The 26,259-nt window shown below is 40.4% G+C and overlaps 1 protein-coding gene across 1 annotated transcript in view; it reads left to right on the forward strand.

The window, feature by feature from the left end:
* LOC126100831 (serine/threonine-protein kinase BRSK2) overlaps window positions 1-26,259 on the forward strand; it is a 187,045-nt gene that overhangs the window by 62,948 nt on the left and 97,838 nt on the right. The window contains exons 7-8 of the mRNA XM_049911483.1: window positions 9,736-9,935; window positions 23,091-23,309. Of these exons, the coding sequence (XP_049767440.1) occupies window positions 9,736-9,935; window positions 23,091-23,309 (419 nt within the window). The remainder of the gene's footprint in view (window positions 1-9,735; window positions 9,936-23,090; window positions 23,310-26,259) is intronic.

Raw genomic sequence — 26,259 nt, forward strand, 5'->3', positions numbered from 1 at the left:
AGCCAAAGGACAAGGGCTCTATATGTAATAACCTTGCTGCTTGCTCCACCTTCAACAAGTTTCCACAGGATTTACCCCACAGTAGGTAGAAGCCAAATGAATGGCACGATTATCATGCCACTTTATGATTGCAGTTCCATCATCACCTCTCACCATTTGCTCTAAACTTCTTCTTTCCTCACATTCGAGAAGTCCATCTTTTTTCAAGCCAATGCTTTTTGGTAACCTTGAAGTCATCAGTGTTCCACACCCTCAAATTACTCTGTGATTGATAAGAGAACTCAGAAGAGGCAAAGAAGTGAAATATCGGTCCATGAAAATCATCGTTCCTGCTGGCAGTATATCAGACAACTTCAATACCACTTTCCCTCCAGTATCTAATTTTTCAGGCATACGTGTCATCTCTGAATTAATTGGTCTTGGTCCACCCTCATACATAAAAAAAAATCTAAGGGTAGTCCACTTGATGAAGCCATTACATAGGTTTTCATGCCCACAGGTTGAGGTTTTCCTCTAACATATTGTTCCGTGTGAACTTGCCCATGGAATGGCACTGTTTATTCGTCAATAGAAACCATTTTTGGACGAGGATGTTGCAGACATGCTTTTCTAATCATTGACAACATTGGTCTTATTTTCCAGCATCTGTTAGTTGGTTTTTCATTGTCACTGACAGCATTGTCATCAACAACCTTGAGAGATGCTCTAAGGCAGTAGAAATGATCTCTGCTGATGTTTTCTGCAACCATTGGATATCTAGTATGTTGTTCTCAACACATCCTAAGCTTAGGAAAACCAAGAAGTGAAATCACAATACTTGCCACCTAGTATTTCTTAATCCCATCTGGGTTGGTGTTGAGAGATTTTCCATCTGAAGAAACAAGCATAATGGTTTTTTTTCCTGACACATTTCTGAAGAAATCTTCATTTAAATACTTATTACAATATTCAAATAGTTTTCTAACTCCTGTACTGACAGATTCTACATCAGAACTTGATGATGTTGACATTGTGGCAGTTGAGATACTGGGCGAAAATCCAAAATAGAAAGAACAATATTGTTTAAAAATGATTCTTTTGCAATAATTAACTTTCATGCATATTTAAACTACTAAAAACATTATGTACTCTGTTCTGTGGTACCACCGTTGTGTTGTATCTCTAGGTGATGGAGTTTCATGAGCTAGTGTTGGCACTACTAAACTTTCACTGTCTGAAACTTCATCTTCTTCTTCAGATGCTGTCAGTTGCGATCCCTGAATGTGAACTTTAGCATCATCACCATCATTATCATCATCATCATCATCATCAATTTCAATGTTGGAGAAATTAATGGCAAAGACTTCATCCAGAAGCTGAGCTATTTCTGAACCAGTTAGACCGGTCAATAATATTTAGATTTCATTTTTAAATCATGTGAAATGTGCACTAAAAATAATAAAATAATGTTGAAACAATGAATGAACAATATAAAATGCAGCTGACCACCATTTTCTCACCGTCATATGAAATGTAGTCACAGAGACCCAATGTATCAAATGAGATGCATCTACTATAATACTATTTTTCAGAACTAAAATCATATTTCATGCCACTTTCTTTGATAGAATTATAGTCAGGGAACTGTTAACAATATTTTACCCTTTTATAGAAGTAAATAAATGATGGATTAACAAAACTAACCTTTCTTTAAGCCATGCTTACTCGTCCAAAACACACTTGTTATTGACTGCTCCTGACAGCTAGTGGGTCATTCTAAGAACTATGAGTAGGCTGCCTGCTTGTTCTGTAGAGTGTATTGAATATGATACAACTGACTCTTTTACAAAAAACAGCACACATTGCATAGGAACATCATTTGAACGGATGTATCACATATTATACAAGAAGTCACTAGAGGTTAACCTTTGGAGTACAATACAGTAGCAATTCTGCACGGTATGGATCTAACAATGCCCTAGCAAGTTTCAAATTCTTCCAATATTTATTAACATTGCATCTCTCTTGCACCTGTAGACAGCTCATGGTCTAGTGGTTAGCTTCATTGTCTCTAGGTCACTGGGCCTTGTGTTCAGTTCCCAGTTGGATCAGAGATTTTTTTTTTATTCGGACCAATCGCCAGGTATCAACCGACAACTTTTTTTATTCAGGGACAAGATTTATTTGACCTAAACATCCCATCTCATCTTCATCGATGTGCAAGTTTTCAAAGTGGTATCACATAGAAAGACTTTTACCATGTGCCCAACAATTGTTGATAGGGTCTCCTGGCTAATAATACTGCATTGTCATTTAATTTTTTCCCCATTCCACGTTAAGCAAGCAGCATGACAATGCACCCATGCATACTTCAATAATGAAGGAATTACTGGGCTGAAACATGCCAAATGTCCCTTACCATCCTACTTGCCAGACCTATCCCTGTGTGACTTTTACATGTTCCTGAAGATGAAAATTGTGTTAAAAGATTGACATTTGGACTTGATTGAAGACTACCAAGTTGAAGCACAATGGACCCTGAACACCTTTTGCCTTTAGTTTTCCAGCAATGCTTCCAAAAATGGGAACAGTTCTGGGACTTTTGCATGCATGCCCAAGGTGACTACCTTGAATGTTTCAAAGGACATTAGGATGTGAGTATAGTTTCCTGTTTTTTTACAATGAAATTCTTGGATATTTTGGGTAGCACCTGTAATCTTACCATCCCTCACATCACCTGTTGATTGTCACCCTTCAAAATTAATTTCTTTTAATAAGCTTCAAGAGGAGTAAGATTTACAAATAAACTTTTTTACTTATCTTCTTTTCTTGTAGTTGGCTCCAGTTCATCACATCTAGGGGTTGATTCTTGAGGCTACAATTTTGGACATTATAGGTTCCAAATGGCATGATATTTGTTATGTCACATTTTTCTATCTCACACTTTCTTTACAATTTCCCCTTCATGATCAAAAATTATTTGGTTGTTGCCAAAACTAAAAACACATCTGATTCCATTAGAGGCATCAGGTTGCATAATTAATAATAGGAATTTTAAGTGTGGCAGATATTTTGCAATTTCAAATGTTTCCAAAAGAAAAGTAATTTTGACTGCAAATATGGAGTTATTACATATTGATTGTAACAAAGTAATTACTTTGTATACATTTTTGCCTAAAATATACCACATCATGTATAAAATCATTTGAAATTCTTAATTAAACAGCTGAGATAATATTAACCTATAAAAGATTCGAAAATATTTTTGGTATTGATTACTTCTGTTGAATAAAGGTGATGTTAGAGGAGGGCACCCCTTTACACACCTCATATACTTGGTTAAGACATTTTTGGTCTGTGTATGTTGTCACCATAGCACATCAGTGTGAAATTAAAAACAGCTGACTTCAGTATATACAGGGTGAACGGTAATAAACCCAACAAAGTGCAGGGATGGATTCCTAACTGGAAATGCAGGAAGAAAGTTCATATGAACTTGTGTCCAGAAATGCATTGTTGCCATGTATATGGCACTGACAAATGGCAGTTCCTCTGATCGTGTGCTGTGTGTTCCTTGGGTGTTGCAGGCTGTGTGATTGATGCAGTGTACTGTAAGTAGCAGAATTTGTCAGTATTCATATCAGGAACAAGCTGAGATCACATTTGTGTATGGCCAAGCAGATGTAAACAATCAAGAGACAGAATCACATCTCACAACATTTTGAGCCCTTTTTGGGTGTTTGTGTGGTCATGGGTCCTTTCAGACAGACGAATGTGCAGGGAGGCAGCAGACTGTGTGTACACCAGATTTGGAGGACTGGGGTCTGCAGGATACTGAGATGAACTCTAGTATAAGCTCTAGGCAAGTGACCCACTGACATGGAGTAAGCCAAAGTGTGATTATGTGTATCTTGCATGACACTGTATCCCATGGAGGCCACTTTGAACATCTGGTGAGATGTGGATGCAATGCAGTCTGTACTGTGTCCCGGGATGACTTGTTGTCACTGCATGCATACTGTCTGTTTTCATATACACTATGTGATCAAAAGTATCTGGACACCTGGCTGAAAATGACTTACAAGTTTGTGGCGCCCTCCATCGATAATGCTGGAATTCAATATGATGTTGGCCCACCCTTAGCCTTGATCACAGCTTCCACTCTCACAGGTGCACGTTCAATCAGGTACAGGAAGGTTTCTTAGGGAATGGCAGCCCATTCTTCACAGAGTGCTGCATTGAGGAAAGGTATCAATGTTGGTTGGAGAGACCTGACAGGAAATCATCATTCCAAAACACCCTAAAGGTATTCTATAGGATTCAGGTCAAGACTCTGTCCAGGCCAGTCAATTACAGGGATGTTATTGCCATGCATTATGAACAGGTGCTCGACTGTGTTGAAAAATGCAATCGCCATCCCCAAATTGCTCTTCAACAGTGGGAAGCAAGAAGGTGCTTAAAACATCAATGTAGGCCTTTGCTGTGATAGTGCCATGCAAAACAACAGGAGGTGCAAACGCCCTCCATGCAAAACACGACCACACCATAACACCACCACTTCCAAATTTTACTGTTGGCACTACACACGCTGGCAGATGACGTTCACTGGGAATTTGCCATACCCACACCCTGCTGTCAGATTGCCACATTGTGTACTGTGATCCGTTTCTCCACACAACATTTTTCCACTAGGCATTGTTTGACATTTACTGGTGTGATATGTGGCTTATGAGCAGCCACTTGATCATGAGATCCAAGTATTCTCACCTCCCCCCATCATAGTACTTGCAGTGGATCCTGATGCAATTTGGAATTCCTGTGTGATAGTCTGGATATATGTCTGCCTCTTACACATTATGACCCTCTTCAACTGTTGGTGGTCTCTGTTAGTTGAAAGACATGGTTGGCCTGTACACTTTTATGCTGTACATGTTCCTTCACATTTCCGCTTCACTATCACATCGGAAACAGTGGACCTAGGGATGTTTAGGAGTGTTGAAATCTCACTTGCAGCTATATGACACAATTGACACCTAATCAACTGACTACGTTCAAAGTCCATGAGTTCCGTGGAGCACCCCATTATGCTTTCTCACAATGTCTAATGACTACTGAGGTCACTGATATGGAGTACCTGGCAGTTGGTGGCAGCACAATGCATCTAATGTGGAAAATGTATGTTTTTGGGGGTGTCTGGATACTTTTGATCACATATCGTACATGCTCATAGCACCTTTTTCCCTCCCTTTCCAGCCAGGAATCCATCCTTGCAGTTTGTTGGTGTTATTAATGTTCACCATGTATAGAAATATTGAAATTTCTTATATGGACTTGCACAATTGGTGCGTAGTAAGATCAGATATGAAGCAAGTACTTGTTTAATACTGTGGGTTACACACATTAGAAATCAAGGCACTGCTGTTACATAGGTGCTATACTGGCTTTCTTGCTTCATGCTGTAGTTCTGTGAGCAGGACAAGCCAGAGAATGATGGTATGGTGGCTTCTTACTCGTCAACTCACTTACTGAAGCATGTAGGAGTATAGGCCTAATTGTGACTTAGTAGAGAATTTGACTGCACAATCATTATTTTGTAAAGTAACACTCACAGTGTGAAATAATTGACTTCTGGGATCAGAAATCCTCCAACTGTATTTTGTGAGACTTGGTGGGTGCAAGATGAAAATTTTATGTGCTCCATAAGAAGAAGAGTGATTTCCAGAATAAATTTGATGCTAACAGCTAAAAAAATTTTCAAATGTGTGTGAAATCTTATGGGACTTAACTGCTAAGGTCATCAGTCCCTAAGCTTACACACTACTTAACCTAAATTATTCTAAGGACAAACACACACACCTATGCCCGAGGGAGGGCTCGAACCTCCGTCGGGACCAGTCGCCCAGTACTAACAGTCCATGCTTCAGATGGAAAACATACAAATTTCATCCAGTGGAGACAAAGTGATTGTGACCTTGTTTATACCATATATATCATGAGAAAACATCTGCTCTGTCAAATGAAAACTGGGCACAGAGCAGCATCCTGTTACGTCCTAGCCATGGTAACTTGCATTACTAGGTTAATAGTGAGTTGTGTAGCTTATCATTCACTGCTGAAACTTTTCCAAAGACTGCTGTAAATTTATTTTAGTAATGAATTAATGACAATACATCTCTTCCCTATATTTTGTTTCCTTGTGCTGTCAGCACAGACTAAGTAATGTGGGAACTGTGTGCATGTCAGTGTAGTTGTTAGATGTTCTCTGAATATAGATTAAATATTTGAAATTAATTTACAGCAATCTTTGAGAAAGTTTTATGCATTATGTATATATGTTATAGTGGAAGTGGAGGTTTCAGGGAAAGTATACCATCACTGGTGATAGTGCACCTTCACTGGCCCATTTAGTGAAATTGGATTACTGTTTCCAGTTCCGTCAAACAATACACATTGACTAGGGATAGTGCACTATCATTAGTGAATGTATACCTTCACTGCGAAAAGGTAAGGAATGTGAACCATTGCTGAAATAACAAAACAGTCATACTTCGAAAGTTGCATTTATCACCTGTAGTATGAAAACATAGTCATATTATGCAAAATTCATTTACTGTAGTGAGGAAATGCACTATTGCGCTTTGAGTTGCACAACACATTTTTGTTTTTGCAAAAGCATCTCAGAATCTGACATTTTTACTGGCAGTTGCATCTGAAGACTCCCTGGCCACTTCCCATCAACTGAGATGTCGCAATTGTCCTCAGGGCAACAGTTTTCTCTGTTGGAACTTCCTCCTCTGAGATTATTCTTAGAGGGCAAGTACTGGACTGGGACCTGAAACAAAACATTGAAGTTGTAGCTGCAGTGGCATATCGTATCACCCCTTCCATCATTATTTAAAAACGACCAATTTATTACCGTGCATATAGTTCACTCAGCACACCGTCTCTCATGCCGATTCACTAGTAGCCATCGGCCATTGTCTCGAGAATGACATCGAGATCGACCTAGCACCTCCTTTTCCTCTGTTGAGGTCAGGAACTGGAATTCTCGCAGTACAGCCCTTTTCCACTGTTGGAAACCGCAATCTGAACACTGCCACATTCTTTGCACTTGTTCTTCTAAGCACTCATATGCTTTAATTCTATGTTTCATAATAGCACAAGTTGACTCATCCAAATCAATTGGGTAGTAGTCATTATTGTCAGAAATACTTTCTTTCTGTTCTCAACCTCTGTTGCTGTTGGTATGTTATCCCCTTGCAATGGAGATTTACTGTGATCATTATCCTGAAATGTTTCAGTCCTGTCTCACTGCCAACACTCACTTTATTAATTATATTTTCAAGGTTATCCTCAGAATGAATGTTCATCAGTGCTTCAGGAGGTAAAATTGCTGAACACAAACCATGTTTAGGAGGGCAGCCAAACAAAACTTCATATGAAGATGTTTTAATTTCAAAATGTACAGCATTATTCTTCATTAGGTGTACAAATCTTAATGCATGGCTCCACTCCTTGGTGTTGTTCTCCTGCATCCATGTAGTTAGCATATTTTTTATGTCTTGATTTCCTCTCTCTGTGATGGCTTGGCTCTGATTGTGTCTAGGTTTACCGTGGACAATCTTAAAATTGGGCCATAGTTCAGTTAAGCTGCTCATTATTTTGTTAACAAACTTTCTACCATTGTCAGACTGCAATACTGAGGGAGCGCCTAAGAATGTAAAAATGTCAATAATGTTATTGCATACCTATTCAGCTGTTTTGGTCTTCAGTGGCCTGAGAACAAAAATTTAGGGAGGTGGTCCTGATAAACCATTATAAATTTGTAATGGCTGTGATTGGAAGTCAGAACTAGTTCTGTGTTAACATACAACCAAAATTTCCGGGAGTTCTGGGGAAGCCCTTGTGATAATGTGTTGCTCTGACAGTAATTGCCTTTCTGACAGTTATTGCCTTTCTGACTGACACCCATGTTTCTATCAACATTTCCATATCTTTGGATTATGTTTTGCCCTGGGCCTATTGGCAGGAAATATGCTGTTTCTTGCCGGCCGGAGTGGCCGTGCAGTTCTAGGCACTACAGTCTGGAGCCGAGCGACCGCTATGGTCGCTGGTTCGAATCCTGCCTCGGGTATGGATGTGTGTGATGTCCTTAGGTTAGTTAGGTTTAATAAGTTCTAAGTTCTAGGTGACTGAAGTTAAGTCGCATAGTGCTCAGAGCTCTTTTGCTGTTTCTTAAGTAGTTTCCTAATGTTGTTTGTGTACCATGATGGGTCTCTATCATCTAGTTCTTTGGAATCAAATTTTCAGAGTATATTCTTTCATGACTAATACTTCTGTCTTTGCATCAGATACCAAAGTTCCTTGAAGTATGTTATCTTTTGTGAAACAATGCTAAAATACCCCAAATTTTATTGATAAATTGAATGCTTTTAATAAATTTCTCCAAAGAACTATCACACCTATTTACACATGAACTAACAGTGAACACACAATTAAAAACTGTCTCAGAGAATAAATCTAGAGCCCAAGATGTAACAAAATTCTCATGCCAGCTCACTATATATGATTTGATGCAGAAGACTCACAGCCATCAAGCTCTCAGAGGCGACAGGCTCAGTGGAGGTGGGCAGTGGGTATATTGGGAGCACTGTCTACCTCCACTGATCCCGCCGCTTCTGTGCCATAGCAGCAGCCAGCACATCAGCGGAGAAGACACAAGACGATGGGAATAGTGTGCTGCTGCTTACATGCGCAAACATTACACCCTCAGACATAACATAAACATAAAGATAGATAAACACACAGACTAAGGCAGGTACAGCATTGTTTCCGCTACACATAAACTCTGTATGTAGGCCATACTGTTCGAGGTTTTCACAAATGCTACTGTGTGCACATCATTGCACTTCACAGTATTGGTTACTATAAAGCAGTGACGTACTACTGCATTAATAACACTGGACAACCATTACAACAGCCAGTTTAACCCAAGAGTCCACCATCCAGATTTGGCTTTTCCGTGGTTTCCCAGTTCACTCTAGGTAATTGCTGAGATGTTTCCTTTAAAAGGTTGTGGCAAATTCCTTTTCCTCCAACAATAAAAAAATCCAAGCAAAGCTCCATCTCTAATGACTTTAGCTGTCAACAATACATAAAACACTTAACTTACTTCCTTACTTTCGCCATAGCAAATGATTACTGGAAGTTCAAAGTGAAAACAGATGTAGTTGTTGTTAGCAATGAACAGGGTGGAAATTCCTTTCCATCTACTTCTCTGCTTCCCTCACTTACTAACTCATTATTGTTTGAAATGATACCAGTTGTTAGAAAGACATTGATTGTTGATATATATGCATGAATGCTCACTGCCACAACATTTACTGCCATACAAAAACACATCACCACAGAGATGTCACTGACAAAAGAATTTTACTGACTGATTTTTATGATGAATATTATATTAATTAGCTAAATGACTCACAGCAACTTTTTAAATTTTATGTATAAATACACACTTATAGTGTCATTTTGTGCTCTATTACAAGTCCATTATGATGTCCATCTGTTGAAAACCTCTCCGAAAATCAAATCCTAATTATGCCTATGATCTGTTCCCTCATGCTGCATTATCATTCTCTTAACGTTTTACATCAGATATCTATAACACTAATCACTGTCAGTATCAATGTATTTTTTACCATAAATTACATGTTACCCAACACAGAAAATTTACTTGGTTTGTATGGATTTTAGCTGGCAGACATAAACAGACATCCCTGGGTGACGGCTGGTGGAAAGGGTGAATTAGAGTTGGAACTGCCAATGATGGAGGTTGTCCAGACACACATTATACCTTCCATTGATGCCATGGATCCTGATGTGCTTCAGGCCATCTCTAGTCTTGGTTGTTTCAAAGATCGAGAAAAGCTAATTCAAGAATTATTGAGCCCAAAGTAAGTATTATATATTTCTTTACATTAAATGTAGTTTAGGATCAGATGATTTCATCTGGGAAAATATTTCTCCCTGTAATTTTTTAAATGCCAGTAATAATTCTGTGAATGATATTCTATATGTTTTTTCTTTATTTGTAAATTTAATAAAACCTCTTAATAAGAAAAACTTAATCATATGCACAGAGACAGCGACTAGCTGAAAACTCAGGAAATAAAGAAAAAGTATGAGTTGGCTGCATGCCATTTCGAAGCCAGAGGAACAAATATAATAGAAATGCTATGTGCAAGAGCAATTAACCTTGTGTCTACAGTGTATTGGCATTGTAACCACATCATAAAGTGTGAGTTTATGTCATTGCAATGCAATAAGTTCCTATTGTATGAAACTGAACAGTACATGGCCTCTTTCACATACACGTGTGACTCAAAAACATGACTGAATATAAGTTCACAGAGTACACAAACGTGATCTTAGTATATGTCAAAGCCAAAGATAATGAAAGTGTTGTGCATCAGCTACATACAGATGATTTTTGTCACCTATATGAACTCATCACATGTCCTATTTGCCACTTTTGTTCAGTGGTTATAAGACAAAGGAACTTACACTGTCAGCGAGGGAGACAGGACAACCAGGAGTACAGGATGATGGCATCACCATCAAAGTGAATGGAAACCTGATAAACAACAAGCCAGAAGTCGGAAACATTTTGAATAATCATTTTTTAAATGTTGTAGAGAAAATAGGATCTAAATGTTTATCAGAAGAAGCAAGGCAGTTAATGGAAGAGGCCTTACCCACACCATTTGATACAATTTAAATTCCACCCACCTCTCCATCTGGAATTAGGAAGATAATAAACTCTCTCAAGAATAAAAGTTCACATGGCATTTCCAGCAGGATAATAAAAGCTTGTTCCTAAGAAATAAGTGGGATTCTTAGCCACATATGTAATAGCTCTCTGAAGCAGGGTATTTTCCCAGATAGACTGAAGTATGCCATTGTTATAACACTGCATAAAAAAGGGGATAGTCTGATGTCAAACAACTACCGCCCAATCTCTCTTCTTACTGCCCTATCCAAAATTCTTGAAAAACTAATGTATTGTAGAGTAGCTTCACACCTTTCTAAAAATAAAGTTTTAACAAAATGTCAGTTTGGTTTCCAGAAGGGTTTTTCAATGTAAAATGCTATATATACTTTCACTAATGAAATATTAAATGCTCTGAGTAACCGGAAGCCACTCGTTGGGATTTTTTGTGATCTATCAAAGGCTTTTGATTGTGTAAATCATGGAATACTTCTAGATAAGCTCAAATGGTTTAAATCATACCTAACTGGAAGAGTGCAGAAAGTTGAAATAAACAGTTCACATAATATGCAAAAAACTGGTGATTTCTCAAACTGGGGAACAATCAAGAATGGGGTGCCGCAAGATTCGGTCTTGGGTCCTCTGCTGTTCTTAATATATATTAATGACTTGCCATTCTATATTCACGAAGATGCAAAGCTGGTACTTTTTGCCAATGATACAAGTATAGCTATCACACCTGACAGACAAGAATTAACTGGTGAAATTGTAAACGATGTTTTCCAAAAAATCATTAAGTGGTTATCTGCAAATGGGCTCTCATTAAACTTTGACAAAACACAGTATATACAGTTCCACACAGTAAATGGAATGACCCCATTAATAAATATAGAATTCAAAAAATCGGTAGCTAAGGTAGAATATTCAAAATTTCTAGGTGTATGCATTGATGAGGGGTTGAACTGGAAAAAACACACTGAGGATCTGCTGAAACATTTGAGTTAAGCTATTTATGCTATTAGGGTCATTGCAAATTTTGGCGATATACATCTGAGTAAATTAGCTTACCACACCTATTTTCATTCTATGCTTTTGTATGGCATCATATTCTGGGGTAACTCATCATTGAGTAAAAGAGTGCTCATTGCACAAAAGCGTGTAATCAGAATAATTGCTGGAGCACATCCAAGATCATCCTGCAGACACTTATTTAAACAGCTAGAGATCTTCACTGTAGCCTCACAATATATATATTCACTTATGAAATTTGTTATTAATAATCCGAACAAATTCAAAAGTAATAGCAGTGTACATGGCTACAACACTAGGAGAAAGGGTGATCTTCACTACTCAAGGTTAAATCTAACTTTGGCTCAGAAGGGGGTAAATTATGCTGTCACAAAAGTCTTTGGTCACTTACCTAATAGCATCAAAAGTCTGACAGATAGCCATATAGTATTTAAAAGGAAATTAAAAGAACTTCTTAATGGCAACTCTTTCTACTCATTAGATGAATTTTTGGATATAGTAAGTGGGTTATTTCCCAACCTCCAAAAAAAAAAAAAAAAAAAAAAAAAAAAAAAAAAAAAATAATTTGAGTGTCATGTAATATTTTGTCTAATGTAATATCTTGTGTAGACACCTTTTATTAACCTGACACGTTCCACATCATTATGAAGTGTCGTATTCATGATCTATGAAACAAGTACTAATCTAATCTAATCTAAACAGGAGTGACTATGGTGTTCTAAAGAAGCGCTGCACATATGTTTTAGTATCTGAAGAAGCTGTAACAATACTGCTGTTCAACATGGTCAGCATGGTACTTCAGGCAGACGGTGACAATGTAACAACTGGGGAACAGAGCCCTGTGAATGGAACTAACTCACCATGTGACTTCAACTGCAGTTAGCAGAGTGCCCATATCCAAGGCGATAGATGATGACAGTCACTCAACATGTGGCTGGCACAGGCAACTAACAACTGAGAACAAAAGAACTCCCAGCACATGTGCTAGGCTAGATCTGTGGTAGTCTAACTCTGCAGGAGCAATGGCGCATTCCATTTACTGCTGCTGACAAGTGAACACTGACATCAGTGGGTCTGCCCATATGACGTGACAAATGTACCCTCCATTGCAGGTTCTTGAACTGCTCCACTGTTCTACCCATGCCAATTAATCTGCCTTCATCAGGACATTCATTGGTGAATGTACTGAATCCTTCTCCTTTGAAAAGGTCACATAAGTCTGAAATGGCCAGGCTTGGGTGGTGGCCTCTGGCACAGAACCAAAGAGAGTGCTGGAGAACCTGGCAGTAGACCAACCACCAACGGAGGCAACACTGATGCTGCCAGCTCTACCAGAAGGCTGGAAGGATATAGAGGCTGTGGCAATGACGGGTCCATCAGTAGCAGTGAGGATGAGGCCACTTCCATCACCAAATGAGGAAAGGAGGCAGAAGGGGAGGGGCTGAGTCGAAATCAGTGGGCTCCATAATGACAGATGTAGGTTTGAGCCACAGTGGGAGCCAAGGGTGCAGTTGATGGGAGGAAGGTGGAGGGCTTGGAAGGAGGTGGCAATGGTGAGGCACACTGCTGCAAGTGGGAGCCCATTCTGTGATTAATGTTATGATCAACACTGTCATTCAGCCAACCAAAAGGCAGGCCACAGGGGTGATGCTCCAACAGGGCATCAGTGCAAGTGAATGGCATGATGAGTCAGCTCCTCCCCATTGACATCCACCACAAACAACTGCTGACTTTTGTGACCTACTGAGACACCCAGCTGACACCCTAGCTGCCAGCAGAAGGATTGGGCCCAAACAGCAGCCCCAGGAGGAAACTGCAGCAGGCTGTGGTGGTCCATGGCCTGTGACTCCTGACACAACAAATCCATGAGGCCCCTTGGTAGGTGCCATGCAAATATTCCATTGGACTGCACTGCTGACTGATGTCACCTGGTACATAGCCAAAAAACACAACAATGCATCATTGCGGTAAGAAGCAGACAAGCACTTTTTCATCTGAGTCTTGAATGTATACACAAAATGCTCCACCTCCACGTTAGAAGCTAGATGAAACATGGGGATAGTCCAAGGCTGAATATCATTGTGAGTATAAAAGTCTTCAAACTCCCATGACACAAACTGCCTATTGTTACCAGATGTGATGGTCCTAGAGGCTAAAATAATTGACAGTGCATTACAGTATCTGTCAATGATATGAATGTCAGCTTGGCTGTGTACGGGAGATACGACAATCTATTGACCACCAACTACCACATACTGCTCAAAAATGAACACACAAAATCAACATGCACCCTGCCCCAAGGGTAATCTTTGATCAGCCAAGGAGAGAACAAACATAATGGAATGGCCTAGTTCTGAGCACAGGCTGTGCAAGTCATACAAGGAGTTGAATATCATGATTGATCACCAGCAAATATAAATGACATCATGCCAATGCCATCATATTGGTCATATCCCAGGGTGAAGCATGGAGCAACTGGAGAATGCAAGGATGCAACACTGGTAGGACAACCAATTGATAGCATTACTCCTCTGTGGTAAGCATGAGGACACTCTGGATAATGTTGAGACAAGCACAGAGGAGTAAAATGTGTGCCACATGGGATCCACATCCATGAGACACACACCTGCCAGCCTATCTGGACTTCTGAAATGATTTTCCAAAAATGCAGGTCAGCAGTTATGGTGATCATGGCCTCTCATGCTGTCAACAGAAAATCCAGCAAGGTTTGCTGCAAAGTGTCATCCAGCATGAATATGAGAGCCTCCTGCTGGTCAAACTCCAAATTGGGCCCCACCGGTAGCTGTGAGAGTGCGTCAGCATTGGTACACTGGGCTGTGGAGTGGTAATGAATGTCATAAGAATAGCCACTCAGAAAGAGGGCACACCACTGCAACTGGTGGGCAGTCCTATCTGGCAGCTTGAAGTGAGGGACAAATGAGGAAACCAACAGCTTTTGGTCAGTGATGATCATGAACCACATCCCATATAGGAAGATATAGAACTTTTTTACCCCAAAAATAATAGCCAGCAGCTCCTTTTCCTCTTGTGAACTGTTCTGTTACACAGTGGAAAGTGTCTTTGAAGTGGAAGCAATGAGCTGTTCGGTGCCGTCCAGGTTTTGGTTGAGCCATTAGAAAGGCTGGCTGGCAGATGGTGCACAGCCTGCAAATGAACAGGGCATAATACACAGTCTTACTAAAAACAGACTGGAGCTTCTTCAAATTCTTGAGTGCTAGTGGACTGACAGTGGCCTTGATGATGTGTGGTGGAGACCATCTCTGCTAAGTGAACCACCCAAAAAAAAAATGCAGTTTCATGGAGAAAAAACTGCACTTTTCCAGCTTGCAGTGAAGGCCCTTATCCAGGAGGCATTGGAAACCTGACTGAAGGTTTCATAAATGCTCCTCACAAGTGATGCATTACCCATGACCCATCAAGGTAACTGACCCAATGGGGAATGTCTTGAATCAACTGCTACAAAAATATCATTCATAAATTACCAGTGCAGGAGAAATTCCAAAATGCTAGCAATGAAACTGGTATAGCCCATAAGGATTGTTGAGGACCAGGGAAGTCCTGGAAACCGTGTCCAATGACAACTGCATGTAAGCATCGTGCAAATCAATGTGGGAAAGATACTGGCCTCCCGACAACTTTGCCAATAATTCTGCCTGCTGATGAATGGGAAATGAATCTGCAACATTTTAAAATGGGCACAAAGACACATGAAGCTGTTGAGCTTCTCAATTATCACCAAAGGAGTAGCCCACTGACTCAACAAAATAGAAATCCTACCATCACAGCAACTCAGTCTGTACATAGCCATTCATGGGGAAAGGAATGGGATGGGGTAACAGAATTTTGGGACCACTAATGGCTTAAGAGAAATGTGCCTTGAATTTTCTGCCTAGCCCAAAGTATTCTCAAACACTGGGCTGTAGGACTGCAGAAAGCCTAAATAATGAAAAGGAATGGATTGAGACACTAAATGCAGTTTGTTTTTTATCTGAAAACCGAAACCAGAAAAAGCATCATGTCCAAAGATATTTTGTGCCAATGGCAACTTGCCCGCTAACAATGTAAGTTGTCATTCCACATTCTTGTAACATGTGAAGACAGAGAATTGACTTCGTAAGGGAATGTACTGTTTACTATAAGACACAATCTGACGGAACATCCGTATCTGACAGAGCATCCATTGCAACTCCAGACTCTCCAGTATCTATATGTATCCAAATGAATGAGATTGGCCAATGTTCCTGGATCTCTTAAAAATTTGATGAGCCTCCCAGCCACTTTCAACATCAGCAAAATACACTGGGGCAATAAGCACAGGTAACTGGAAGCAGTACCAGAGTCCAATGAAGACTCTGGGGTATCTGATGACTGACTCATAGTCCATTGACTGTCAAAAACAACTGCCAAATGGCCTACTCACCATTATACCCTTCAATTGGCCTCCATATGTCAGCAATCATGGTGGACATATAACAAATGGCAGTCATGACAGGAATCCCAGCTAGCCCAATGAGTGGAGAGGGAACGATGTCAAGGACACCAATAGTTCTGCTGGTTGGAATGATGATGCTGTAAGTGGCACGCACATGCTGGCAATGCCATAGGTGAGAATGGGGATACAGTGATGTCTCTGCACTTGCAACATCAACAGCAGAAATACAAGGCAGCTTATTGGGAGGTTAGGTTGCCTGGGGTTTCACACAGGGCACTTGGGACTGTTTACTGTACACACCGATTTGAGCCACCTACCAGTTATCAGAAAGGGTGTCCCTTGCTACCATCATAAGCTCATGCAGTTCCACAATTTGGGCAATGCACCTAAAAAGTCCTGGAAAAGCTCAACACCCTAGTCTGAACCTCATGATCAGGAGCTAATCTGACAATCACATCACAAATTAGCGAGTCTGCATAGGAGGCAGTGTAAGTGGAATACTCAAAATGACACTTGTGTGGGAGGTCTTCCAAATCTATGAGCCGGGCTGCCCACAACCACCCAGGATACTTATGATGCTAGCTAAACTTCAACCATGCTGCTACCACATGGGTTTGAAGGCCAAAATTTGTATAATCAACTGACAAAGCTTGTCAAAGAAAAACTTCTCAGGCTCAGTGGTGGGCTTTAAATTTTGGACAACTTCAAGAAGTGGTGCAGAGACTGCTCCCACCTTTCCATAGACTCATTGATACTGGCAAATGTCATCAAGGGCGGAGAAGAGAACTGCCTCACATATAGGTGCCCCTCCCCCCCCTCCCTCCCACCCCAGTAAGGCAAGGGCATAAAGCAAGTCCGACACATTCTGGGTTGTCAGTAACTGCATCTGCTCACTCCTGTTGCTATTGCTGCCGCTGCAGCTGCTGCCCCTTCTGTAGACACAACTGTTTCTGCCAGCATTGCAGAAATGCCGCATCCATGGTTGTCCCAAATGAGCACTATGAAAATGGGTAAACAAAAAGAAAGAAGAAGGGGCATCACACAGAAAAACATCCTTCATTGTCACTTTGGTACCTGCAGAAACCATGACAGTCCACTACTCAACATGGTCAGTGTAATACTTCAAGGTAACAGTAAATTGATAACAACAGAGGAACAGAACCCTGTGAATGGAACTACAGACAGTGGAGTGCATGTACCCAGGCAGATACATGCGCAATAGTCACTCAGAATGTGTTGCCAATGGTTGAGCACATGACAAACCTCAGCATGAGTGCTATGCTAGGTCTGCGGCAGTCTAACTCTGCAAGAGGACTGGCCTGCTCTGCTTAATGCCACCCACAAGTAAACACTAATGTCAGTGTGTCTGCCCATTTGGCATAATGCGTGCATCCTCAATGGCATGTTCTGCTGTTCTACCCATTCCAGTTCATCTGCCTCCATTGGGACATCTGCTGGCAGGAATACTAAATACTGCATTTAATTGACGAAGATCCCTCAAACAGTGCCTGACTAAGTGCGTATTCATTGGCTCCCAGCCAGGTTGAAACACTGTCAGAAATTTACTACTCTGTGTAAAAATACTCAGTTTTTTCATTGCAGAATTGCATGCAGAGTCAAGTTTACACAACATCTGGAGAGACACTGCTGCCCTGTCTCACCTTTATGGGGAGCATCTGTTGCCAGCTGCACTCACAACCAGTCAGCTCTCTTCCTCAACAACCGCGGAGGGCCCAGTGCCATACCTAAATGGCAGCAGCTAAGGAACTTAGAGTGGCATGCCAAAAAGGCTTGCTGATTCCACTGGGATGTTGACCACCAGGCCCTGCTGTCAAAGAATGGCACCACCATACCCAATGCAAATCTGCTGCTCATTATGCTTACACCAACACCCACTTAGCACCACTGTCATCAGACAAAACTATGACCAACTGCTTCTACGGACATCGTGAGCTGCTCAAACACTTCTTCACATGCAGTCACTATTTGCCCACTGTCTTTTCATGCAAAGCTGCTCACCGTGTTGTTCAGGACTACTATGTTAGTTTTGCATTTTGGAACCATTTGTTTCACCTGTGAAAGTTTTTCCCATACTTTGTGCTGTGAAATATACCTGTTGACTTTCATGTCAAATTTTTATATATGATATGTGTCACAACAGACTCAGACAGATATTCTGAGATGTGTTGTGGCAGCTGCAAAGGTATTTAAATGTAGCAGATGCCAGGTTACTTGAGTTTGTGCACCAGGCATGATACATATGCCCAAGTGTGTGTGATAAAGATGATAGTCCCCAACAAGAACTACCATTGCAGTAGTGGATAAGGATATGGATCATTGGTGGAAGAAACAGTACTGTAAGTGGTGTATGTTTTGAAACTATCTGCCTGACTGAAACTGTATTCTAGACTGGGAACTTTGCATTTCATGGGTATTACTCTTACTGGCTGAGTATCTGTGTGTTTAGATTAGATTAGATTGGTACTCATTCCATAGATAATCAATACGACACTTCGTAATGATGTGGAACGTGTAAGGTTAACAAAAGGTGTCCATGCAAGATATTACATTAGACAAAATATTACATGACACTCAATATTTTTTTTTTTTTTACTATATCCAAAAATTCATCTAATGAGTAGAAGGAGTTACCATTAAGATATTCTTTTAATTTCCTTTTAAATGCTATATGGCTATCTGTCAGACTTTTGATGCTATTAGGTAAGTGACCAAAGACTTTTGTGGCAGCATAATTTACCCCCTTCTGAGCCAAAGTTAGATTTAACCTTGAGTAGTAGTGTTGTAGCCATGTACACTGCTATTACTTTTGAATTCGTATGGATTGTTAATAACAAATTTCATAAGTGAATATATATATATATATAGTTATAATAGAAGGAAACATTCCGCGAAGGAAAAATATATCTAAAAACAAAGATGATGTGACTTACCAAATGAAAGTGCTGGCAGGTCGACAGACACACAAACGAACACAAACATACACACAAAATTCAAGCTTTCGCAACAAACTGTTGCCTCATCAGGAAAGAGGGAAGGAGAGGGAAAGACGAAAGGATGTGGGTTTTAAGGGAGAGGGTAAGGAGTCGTTCCAGTCCCGGGAGCGGAAAGACTTACCTTAGGGTGTCTGTATATGTGTGGATGGATATGTGTGTGTGTGCGAGTGTGTACCCGTCCTTTTTTCCCCCTAAGGTAAGTCTTTCCGCTCCCGGGACTGGAATGACTCCTTACCCTCTCCCTTAAAACCCACATCCTTTCGTCTTTCCCTCTCCTTCCCTCTTTCCTGATGAGGCAACAGTTTGTTGCGAAAGCTTGAATTTTGTGTGTATGTTTGTGTTCGTTTGTGTGTCTGTCGACCTGCCAGCACTTTCATTTGGTAAGTCACATCATCTTTGTTTTTAGATATATTTTTCCTTCGTGGAATGTTTCCTTCTATTATAACCATATCATTAATTTGAACCCAACAATTACGTTTGTTATTGTCGCCTTTGCATTTCGAAATCTTTCCTGTCGTCTTATTTCTCTTTTTTCTCTTTATTTTCTCTTTCTGTTTTTACCAGTAGTTTCACTTTGTATTCACCTTCCCCTTTTACCGTAATCTACTATACAATTTTATCCCGCCATATATATGCTCAACAATACGTAACCCACTTCCCAACCATAACCAAAAGATTTTATTTTCCGCTTTCAACACTACCGCTGCTACAAAATCCACTGTTTCTAGTTCAATAACAGCTGCTTTCACGTATTTAACAACCATTTCGGCTAGTTCTAATAACTTTAACTTTATTTCCACTTCCGTTTTTTTGCACATCACTGATCATTTTAGCCGCTCCCCACAGGTTTTAACGTCATTTGTTCTACAATTGTTAGCCCCATTTTCGTAATCTTTCACCACAACACCAGTCCTTTTAATACGTTTTTTCGAAATTTTCCCGAATTTCTCCGTCCTTTAACGTGATTTAGCGGCAACACAACCACCTAACCTTTTTGCACATCGCTGTCTACCAACCCAAGTTCACCACAAGATCAACTTAACCAACACTTTTTCGCCTTTTTTCATACCAGATCTCCAATTGCTTTCTAGTTCACCTTTCTCTCTCCCCATATATTTCTATCTTTCTTTTTCATTTCAACCTCATGTTAAACTTTCCACCTTCTAATACCATGTCACCCTCACAACACCCCCACAACGACCCCATTAAGTTTTATTTACATTCCCTCCGCAAACATGCCTTCACCCTAGCCAGATTATGCTCACATATTTTATTTTCTCAGGCTTGTCTGACATTTGGCATAACCCCCAAAGGCCTCACACTTAAAGTTCCCATCTCTGGCCGCAACCCTTCTTTCCATCAGTCCCTATACCAGTTCCAAACTGAACAATCCATTGCCCTCACCCACCTAATCCTTCACCTACACATCAACTCAGCCAATGAACACACCCGTCAACTCCTATCCTTAATAAAAGTCCTCAATCTTTCCTCTCCCACATCCACACCGGCTATTCAGAGCATCCTCCTACAGGCCAACCGCCAATTAGAACAGCATGCCACCCTTCACCTCAAAAAACTATCCAATCTCCTGGTTTCCCACCTCCGGAAAGGCAACTCACTCACCCTTCACAACCTTTCCAGCAAACCTCAACCACCTCTCATTGCACACAAACCCAGTCTCTCCCATCTACTCAATCTCCCACTTCCAGCTCCACTCCCTCCAAAACCTGGTGTCTGTATATGTGTGGATGGATATGTGTGTGTGTGTGCGAGTGTGTACCCGTCCTTTTTTCCCCCTAAGGTAAGTCTTTCCGCTCCCGGGACTGGAATGACTCCTTACCCTCTCCCTTAAAACCCACATCCTTTCGTCTTTCCCTCTCCTTCCCTCTTTCCTGATGAGGCAACAGTTTGTTGCGAAAGCTTGAATTTTGTGTGTATGTTTGTGTTCGTTTGTGTGTCTGTCGACCTGCCAGCACTTTCATTTGGTAAGTCACATCATCTTTATATATATATTGGGAGGCTACAGTGAAGATTTATAGCTCATTAAATAAGTGTCTGCAGAATGATCTTGGATGAGCTCCAGCAATTATTCTGATTACTCGCTTTTGTGCAATGAACACTCTTTTACTCAATGGTGCGTTACCCCAGAATATGATGCCATACAAAAGCAGAGATTGAAAATAGGTGTGATAAGCTAATTTACTCATATGTATATCGCCAATATTTGCGATGACCCTAATAGCATAAGTAGCTGAACTCAAATGTTTCAGCAGATCCTCAGTGTGTTTTTTCCAGTTCAACCCCTCATCAATGCATACACCTAGAAATTTTGAATATTCTACTTTAGCTACTGATTTCTGATCGAAGTCTATATTTATTAATGGGGTCATTCCATTTACTGTGTGAAACTGTATATACTGTGTTTTGTCAAACTTTAATGAGAACCCATTTGCAGAAAACCACTTAATGATTTTCTGAAAAACATCGTTTACAAGATGCATGACCTACAACCTATCCTCACAATTACAATTTTACCAGCATCTCTCTCTTTCTTTCTAAATTTAACTAAGCTCACCTGCATACTCAAGTTGACTAATGCTCCTGAAAGAAAGGATACTGTGGAGAAATAAAATGGAATGGAACCTATGATGCTGTTCCCAGAATGAATCTGTCACTCTGCAGTGGAAAGGACTCTGATTTAAAACTTCAAGCTGGATTGAAATGTGTCAGACTGGGACTAAAACCCAAAACCTTGCCTTCCATGGGCAATGCTCCCACCATCTGCAGTATTCCTATGTGGGGTGTTCAGAAGAGAACATAGAAAACTAAACTCTGGGTACAATTGAAGTTTTTATTCAAAAGTAATCACCAAAGGCTCGAGCACAACTACACCACTGTTTCATGAGATATTTTCCAGAATTCCTGTAACTGACAGGAGCCAGTCCTCCACTGTCCTTCAGTCCATCTTCCAATTTGAAGTGTTTCCCTATGGGGCACTGTTTAGCAGACAGTACACATCTAAGTCACAAGGCAATATGTCCAGGCTGTAGGGTGGACACTCAAGCTGTTCTCACTTAAACTTTGCCATTACGCTTTGTTTGACCTTGGAGACACATGGGCACATGTTATTGTGGAGTAGAGTCACTCCCTCAGCAAGCAGACGAGGCCATTTGCTCTTGATGGACTTGCATAGGCTATGGACTTCCACACGTCACTGTTAATGGTTTTCTGTGCTTGAGAAATTCAATGAGTGTCAGACTTCAGATGTTGAAAAAGACAGTGAGCATCACCTTGCCTACTCAGGTCACAACTTTAATTTTTTTTGGGAGGTCACATCACTGTATTCACGTCCCTAAATGTCTCACTACATTATCCCAAACTGGTACATACAAATTTCAGCCAGTTTTGTTCTTACAATATTTCATACGTTTTCATTTGGCTGTTCCTTATATATTCATACCAATTACAGGATTTTCTCTTAAATTGATCTCAGAACCAATGCTCATTTTATCTAAATCTAACACTAAATCTGGTGTCATATAATATAGGTGGACTACATAATGTTTGTTTTCATTCTGTAATACCTCTGAACTCAAATGTTGTTATGGGTTTTTATTTTTACTACATTGCTTAACTTGAAGTATTTTCTGTTAATACAACCAAACGAACATGAGTGGAACATGTGTCACAGAAACAATTTTAAACGTGAGTGTGCATGTGTGTGTGCGTGTGTGTGTGTGTGTGTGTGTTGCTTAGCAGCACTGAGAGTTTAACTGTTATACATGACACACTATAACTATGTCAAAGTACATCATGATATTTACAACTTTTCTCTTCAAAACAGCCACAATACTGAAAAAGTTATCTACTTTTTACTTCTGGAGAGGAAGCGCCGTCGCCCAGCATTTGAAGATGACACAGAAGCAATTGTCAGAGTGCGCTCAGAATCAAGTGATCCTCCCAGGAAAAGAATAGATACTTGCAAAGTTAATGGTACTGCTAATTACCAGTTTGGGCAGATAAGTGAAGGTTCACCACTTACTCCTCGTCGCCAGCAATTTGGGTGAGTCTAGCTCATGTAGTTACCAATACACACTAGAAAGAAAAAGTATGTAATGATAGAGAAATGCAGACAGGCCAGCAACAAATTCAACAAAATATCAGAGTTTTCTAACCAGTGAAACGTTTTGTGGAACCAATATTATTTTTATCGTCAGAATTTACTACACAGCCTGCTTTATGTGATATTTTCCTTGTGTTTTAATTATTGATGACCAGTTTGATTGCTAATCACATTATCCATATTTTACTGATTTTATTTAATATACTTTATATGACCTCAGATTATCATTAGTTTGTCATCTTAATACCCACTTGGTTCACATGCATATATAAAGCAAGACCATTTAAAAATTACTTGCAGTCAAAAAATTCTGTGTAAAAGCTGGTTGACGAGAACAAGGAGATTCATTAACTTACAGGACCTTCGGTTTGGTGAAACAGTGTACAGCACTGCAAGAAACAATGAAATGTTACCTAGAAATGAGATCCTAAGACCTGAGAAGTTAGAAATGTCAGAGAGAGTGTAAGACAAGTTGGAATCAAAATAAAATAATGGAAATATGAGTGTTGGGTTGTTTGGGGAAGGAGACCAGACAGCGAGGTCATCGGTCTCATCGGATTAGGGAAGGATGGGGAAGGAAGTCGGCCATGCCCTTTCAGAGGAACCATCCTGGCATTTGCCTGGAGTGATTAAGGGAAATCACGGAAAACCTAAATCAGGATGGCCGGATGCGTGATTGAACCGTCGTCCTCCCGAATGCGAGTCCAGTGTCTAACCACTGCGCCACCTCGCTTGGGAAATAGGAGTGTGAATATGCCAAAATCTATACCATTCTTGGTTTGGTAACCTGCTGGTTACTATACCCAGTGCAACAACAGACATAAGTTGAGCCAGTGGCATGTATAGTGTGCACTGACATTCAAACAGCACAATGGCAACTAGTCAAGGTGGCCACCAGGGTCAGCCCTGGTCACTGTTGACAATCACCAGGTCTGTCGTGTGTGTGCAGCGCTACGCCAGTGACACTTGACATGGGTAGTGTATTTATAAGGGCATACACAAGCCTCTGAGCCCTCAGTTGTCAAATGTATTTGAGACATGTAAACTTCTGTAATTGTATTCTTGTTGATGTCACTCCATGACCCAATAAATTTTACATCCTTTACAACAATGCATTTGCTTGTGCTCCTAGTTAGTGCATTAGTGGTGATGACAGGGATCAAATTTTCGTGTGTTTCAGATTCTGTGGTTTTTCTGCCATTCAGCCCTTCTTAGGAGGCTTTACTCCAATCACTTCTGCCACAGCAGCAGGTGCATACAGTCATGTTGGAACAGTTGTTGGTTGTTCAACCACCACTGTTCCCCCAAACCCCCCAACACCACCCCCTCCCACTTATGATGAACCCCTTGGATGGCTGGAACACTTATGGAAAGTGACTACACCAACATTTCGTATCATTCCAGATGGTTGACATGGAGGCCTATAGGGGTCTTTTTTTATTGTAGATACCACCTCATATGTATGCCAGCTACCTCCTCTGTAAGCAGCCAGTGTGACATTCTTTTCATGATATATATCTTTTGCTGTCCGTTTATCACCAGAAGCATATGCACATGGTCACAGCACATGTGGAATTCTACCAGTGTTCCAAATAACTGCAGCAATTGTATCAAGCTTGATGCAGTCATTTGTTCAGTCCCAGATAATGAGGTGTGTCAATGTGCCCTTCAGTTTCATGACCCACATTTGAAGGGTTTGTCTTACTTAAACTATGTACAATTTGCCATTGAATTGCCCTTGTATTTATTGTAAGTTTAAATTGAAACCTGTACAATTTGACACGTTCCATATCCTTGTGATTGACTCACTAAATGGATCTACGGAACAAGAAATAAATAAATAAATAAATAAATAAATAAATATTGCTCACTCATTCAAGGTCTCCTGCACTGCGGGTCACTAACAAACTTTTAATTGAAGTGCTGGTGATATATAAGCCATTAATCCTAAAAGTTGACATAGGGGCCACCCTCTCCCTACTCAATTCACAGACGTACGTCAGACTAGGGTCCCCACTGTAGGCATACATGGGCATTGTTTGGTGAGCTATAACAAATAGCAGATTTTTATTCTCAGCTGATACAGTTTACAAGTCAGTTGTCTGCCCCATTATATATTTGGTGGTTAATGATGATCACTGAAATTTTGTTTGGTTAAAATGCCTTTTCTGCTATTGGTTTTTCTATTGCAGATGCATTGCATTTGGTGTCAGACCAAGTGCCCTGTCATAAATTGGATTCCTTGTGTTCTGAGTTTTTGGATCTGTTTGCTGCAGGTTTAAATTGTGCAAACAATTTTGCTGCATGCGTCATTCTCAAATGCTCTGCTGACACTCACTTTTTTCAGGTACAGCCAGTGTCAGAAGCTTTACACAAATAGGTTGAGACAGAAGTGGATTGCTTAACATCACTGGAAGTAATTAGATTGATTTCCTCAAGTGAATGTGCTATGCCATTAGTGAACATAAAGAAGCCATCCTTCAGCTTCAGCTCTGTGGTGACTTCAAGATCACTATTAATGCACATGCAGTATTAGACACTTACCCCCTGCCTCGCCGAGAAGAGCTGCCCTCAGAATTGGCTGATGTCAATTCTTTTTGAAAACTGATGTGGCCAAAGCCTACCTTCAGATTCTGTTGGATGAGACATCAAACCAGCTGATTGTCATTAATATGCCTTTTGGTCTTTATCAGTATCAGTTGCTGATGTTTGGGGTTAATATCAGACTTTCCGTCTTTCAATGTTTTTTAGAAAATGTTACAATGTTTGTCCCTCATTAGTGATATCACTGTGTCAGGTGCTATGATGGAGGACCATCTATGTAACCTCCCATCTTCGTTTACTGTTCTATAGACCCTAAATGTAATCTCACCAAGTCTCACTTTCTCCA

Source organism: Schistocerca cancellata, chromosome 9 (genome assembly GCF_023864275.1).
Source record: "Schistocerca cancellata isolate TAMUIC-IGC-003103 chromosome 9, iqSchCanc2.1, whole genome shotgun sequence".
Classification (NCBI taxonomy): domain Eukaryota; kingdom Metazoa; phylum Arthropoda; class Insecta; order Orthoptera; family Acrididae; genus Schistocerca; species Schistocerca cancellata.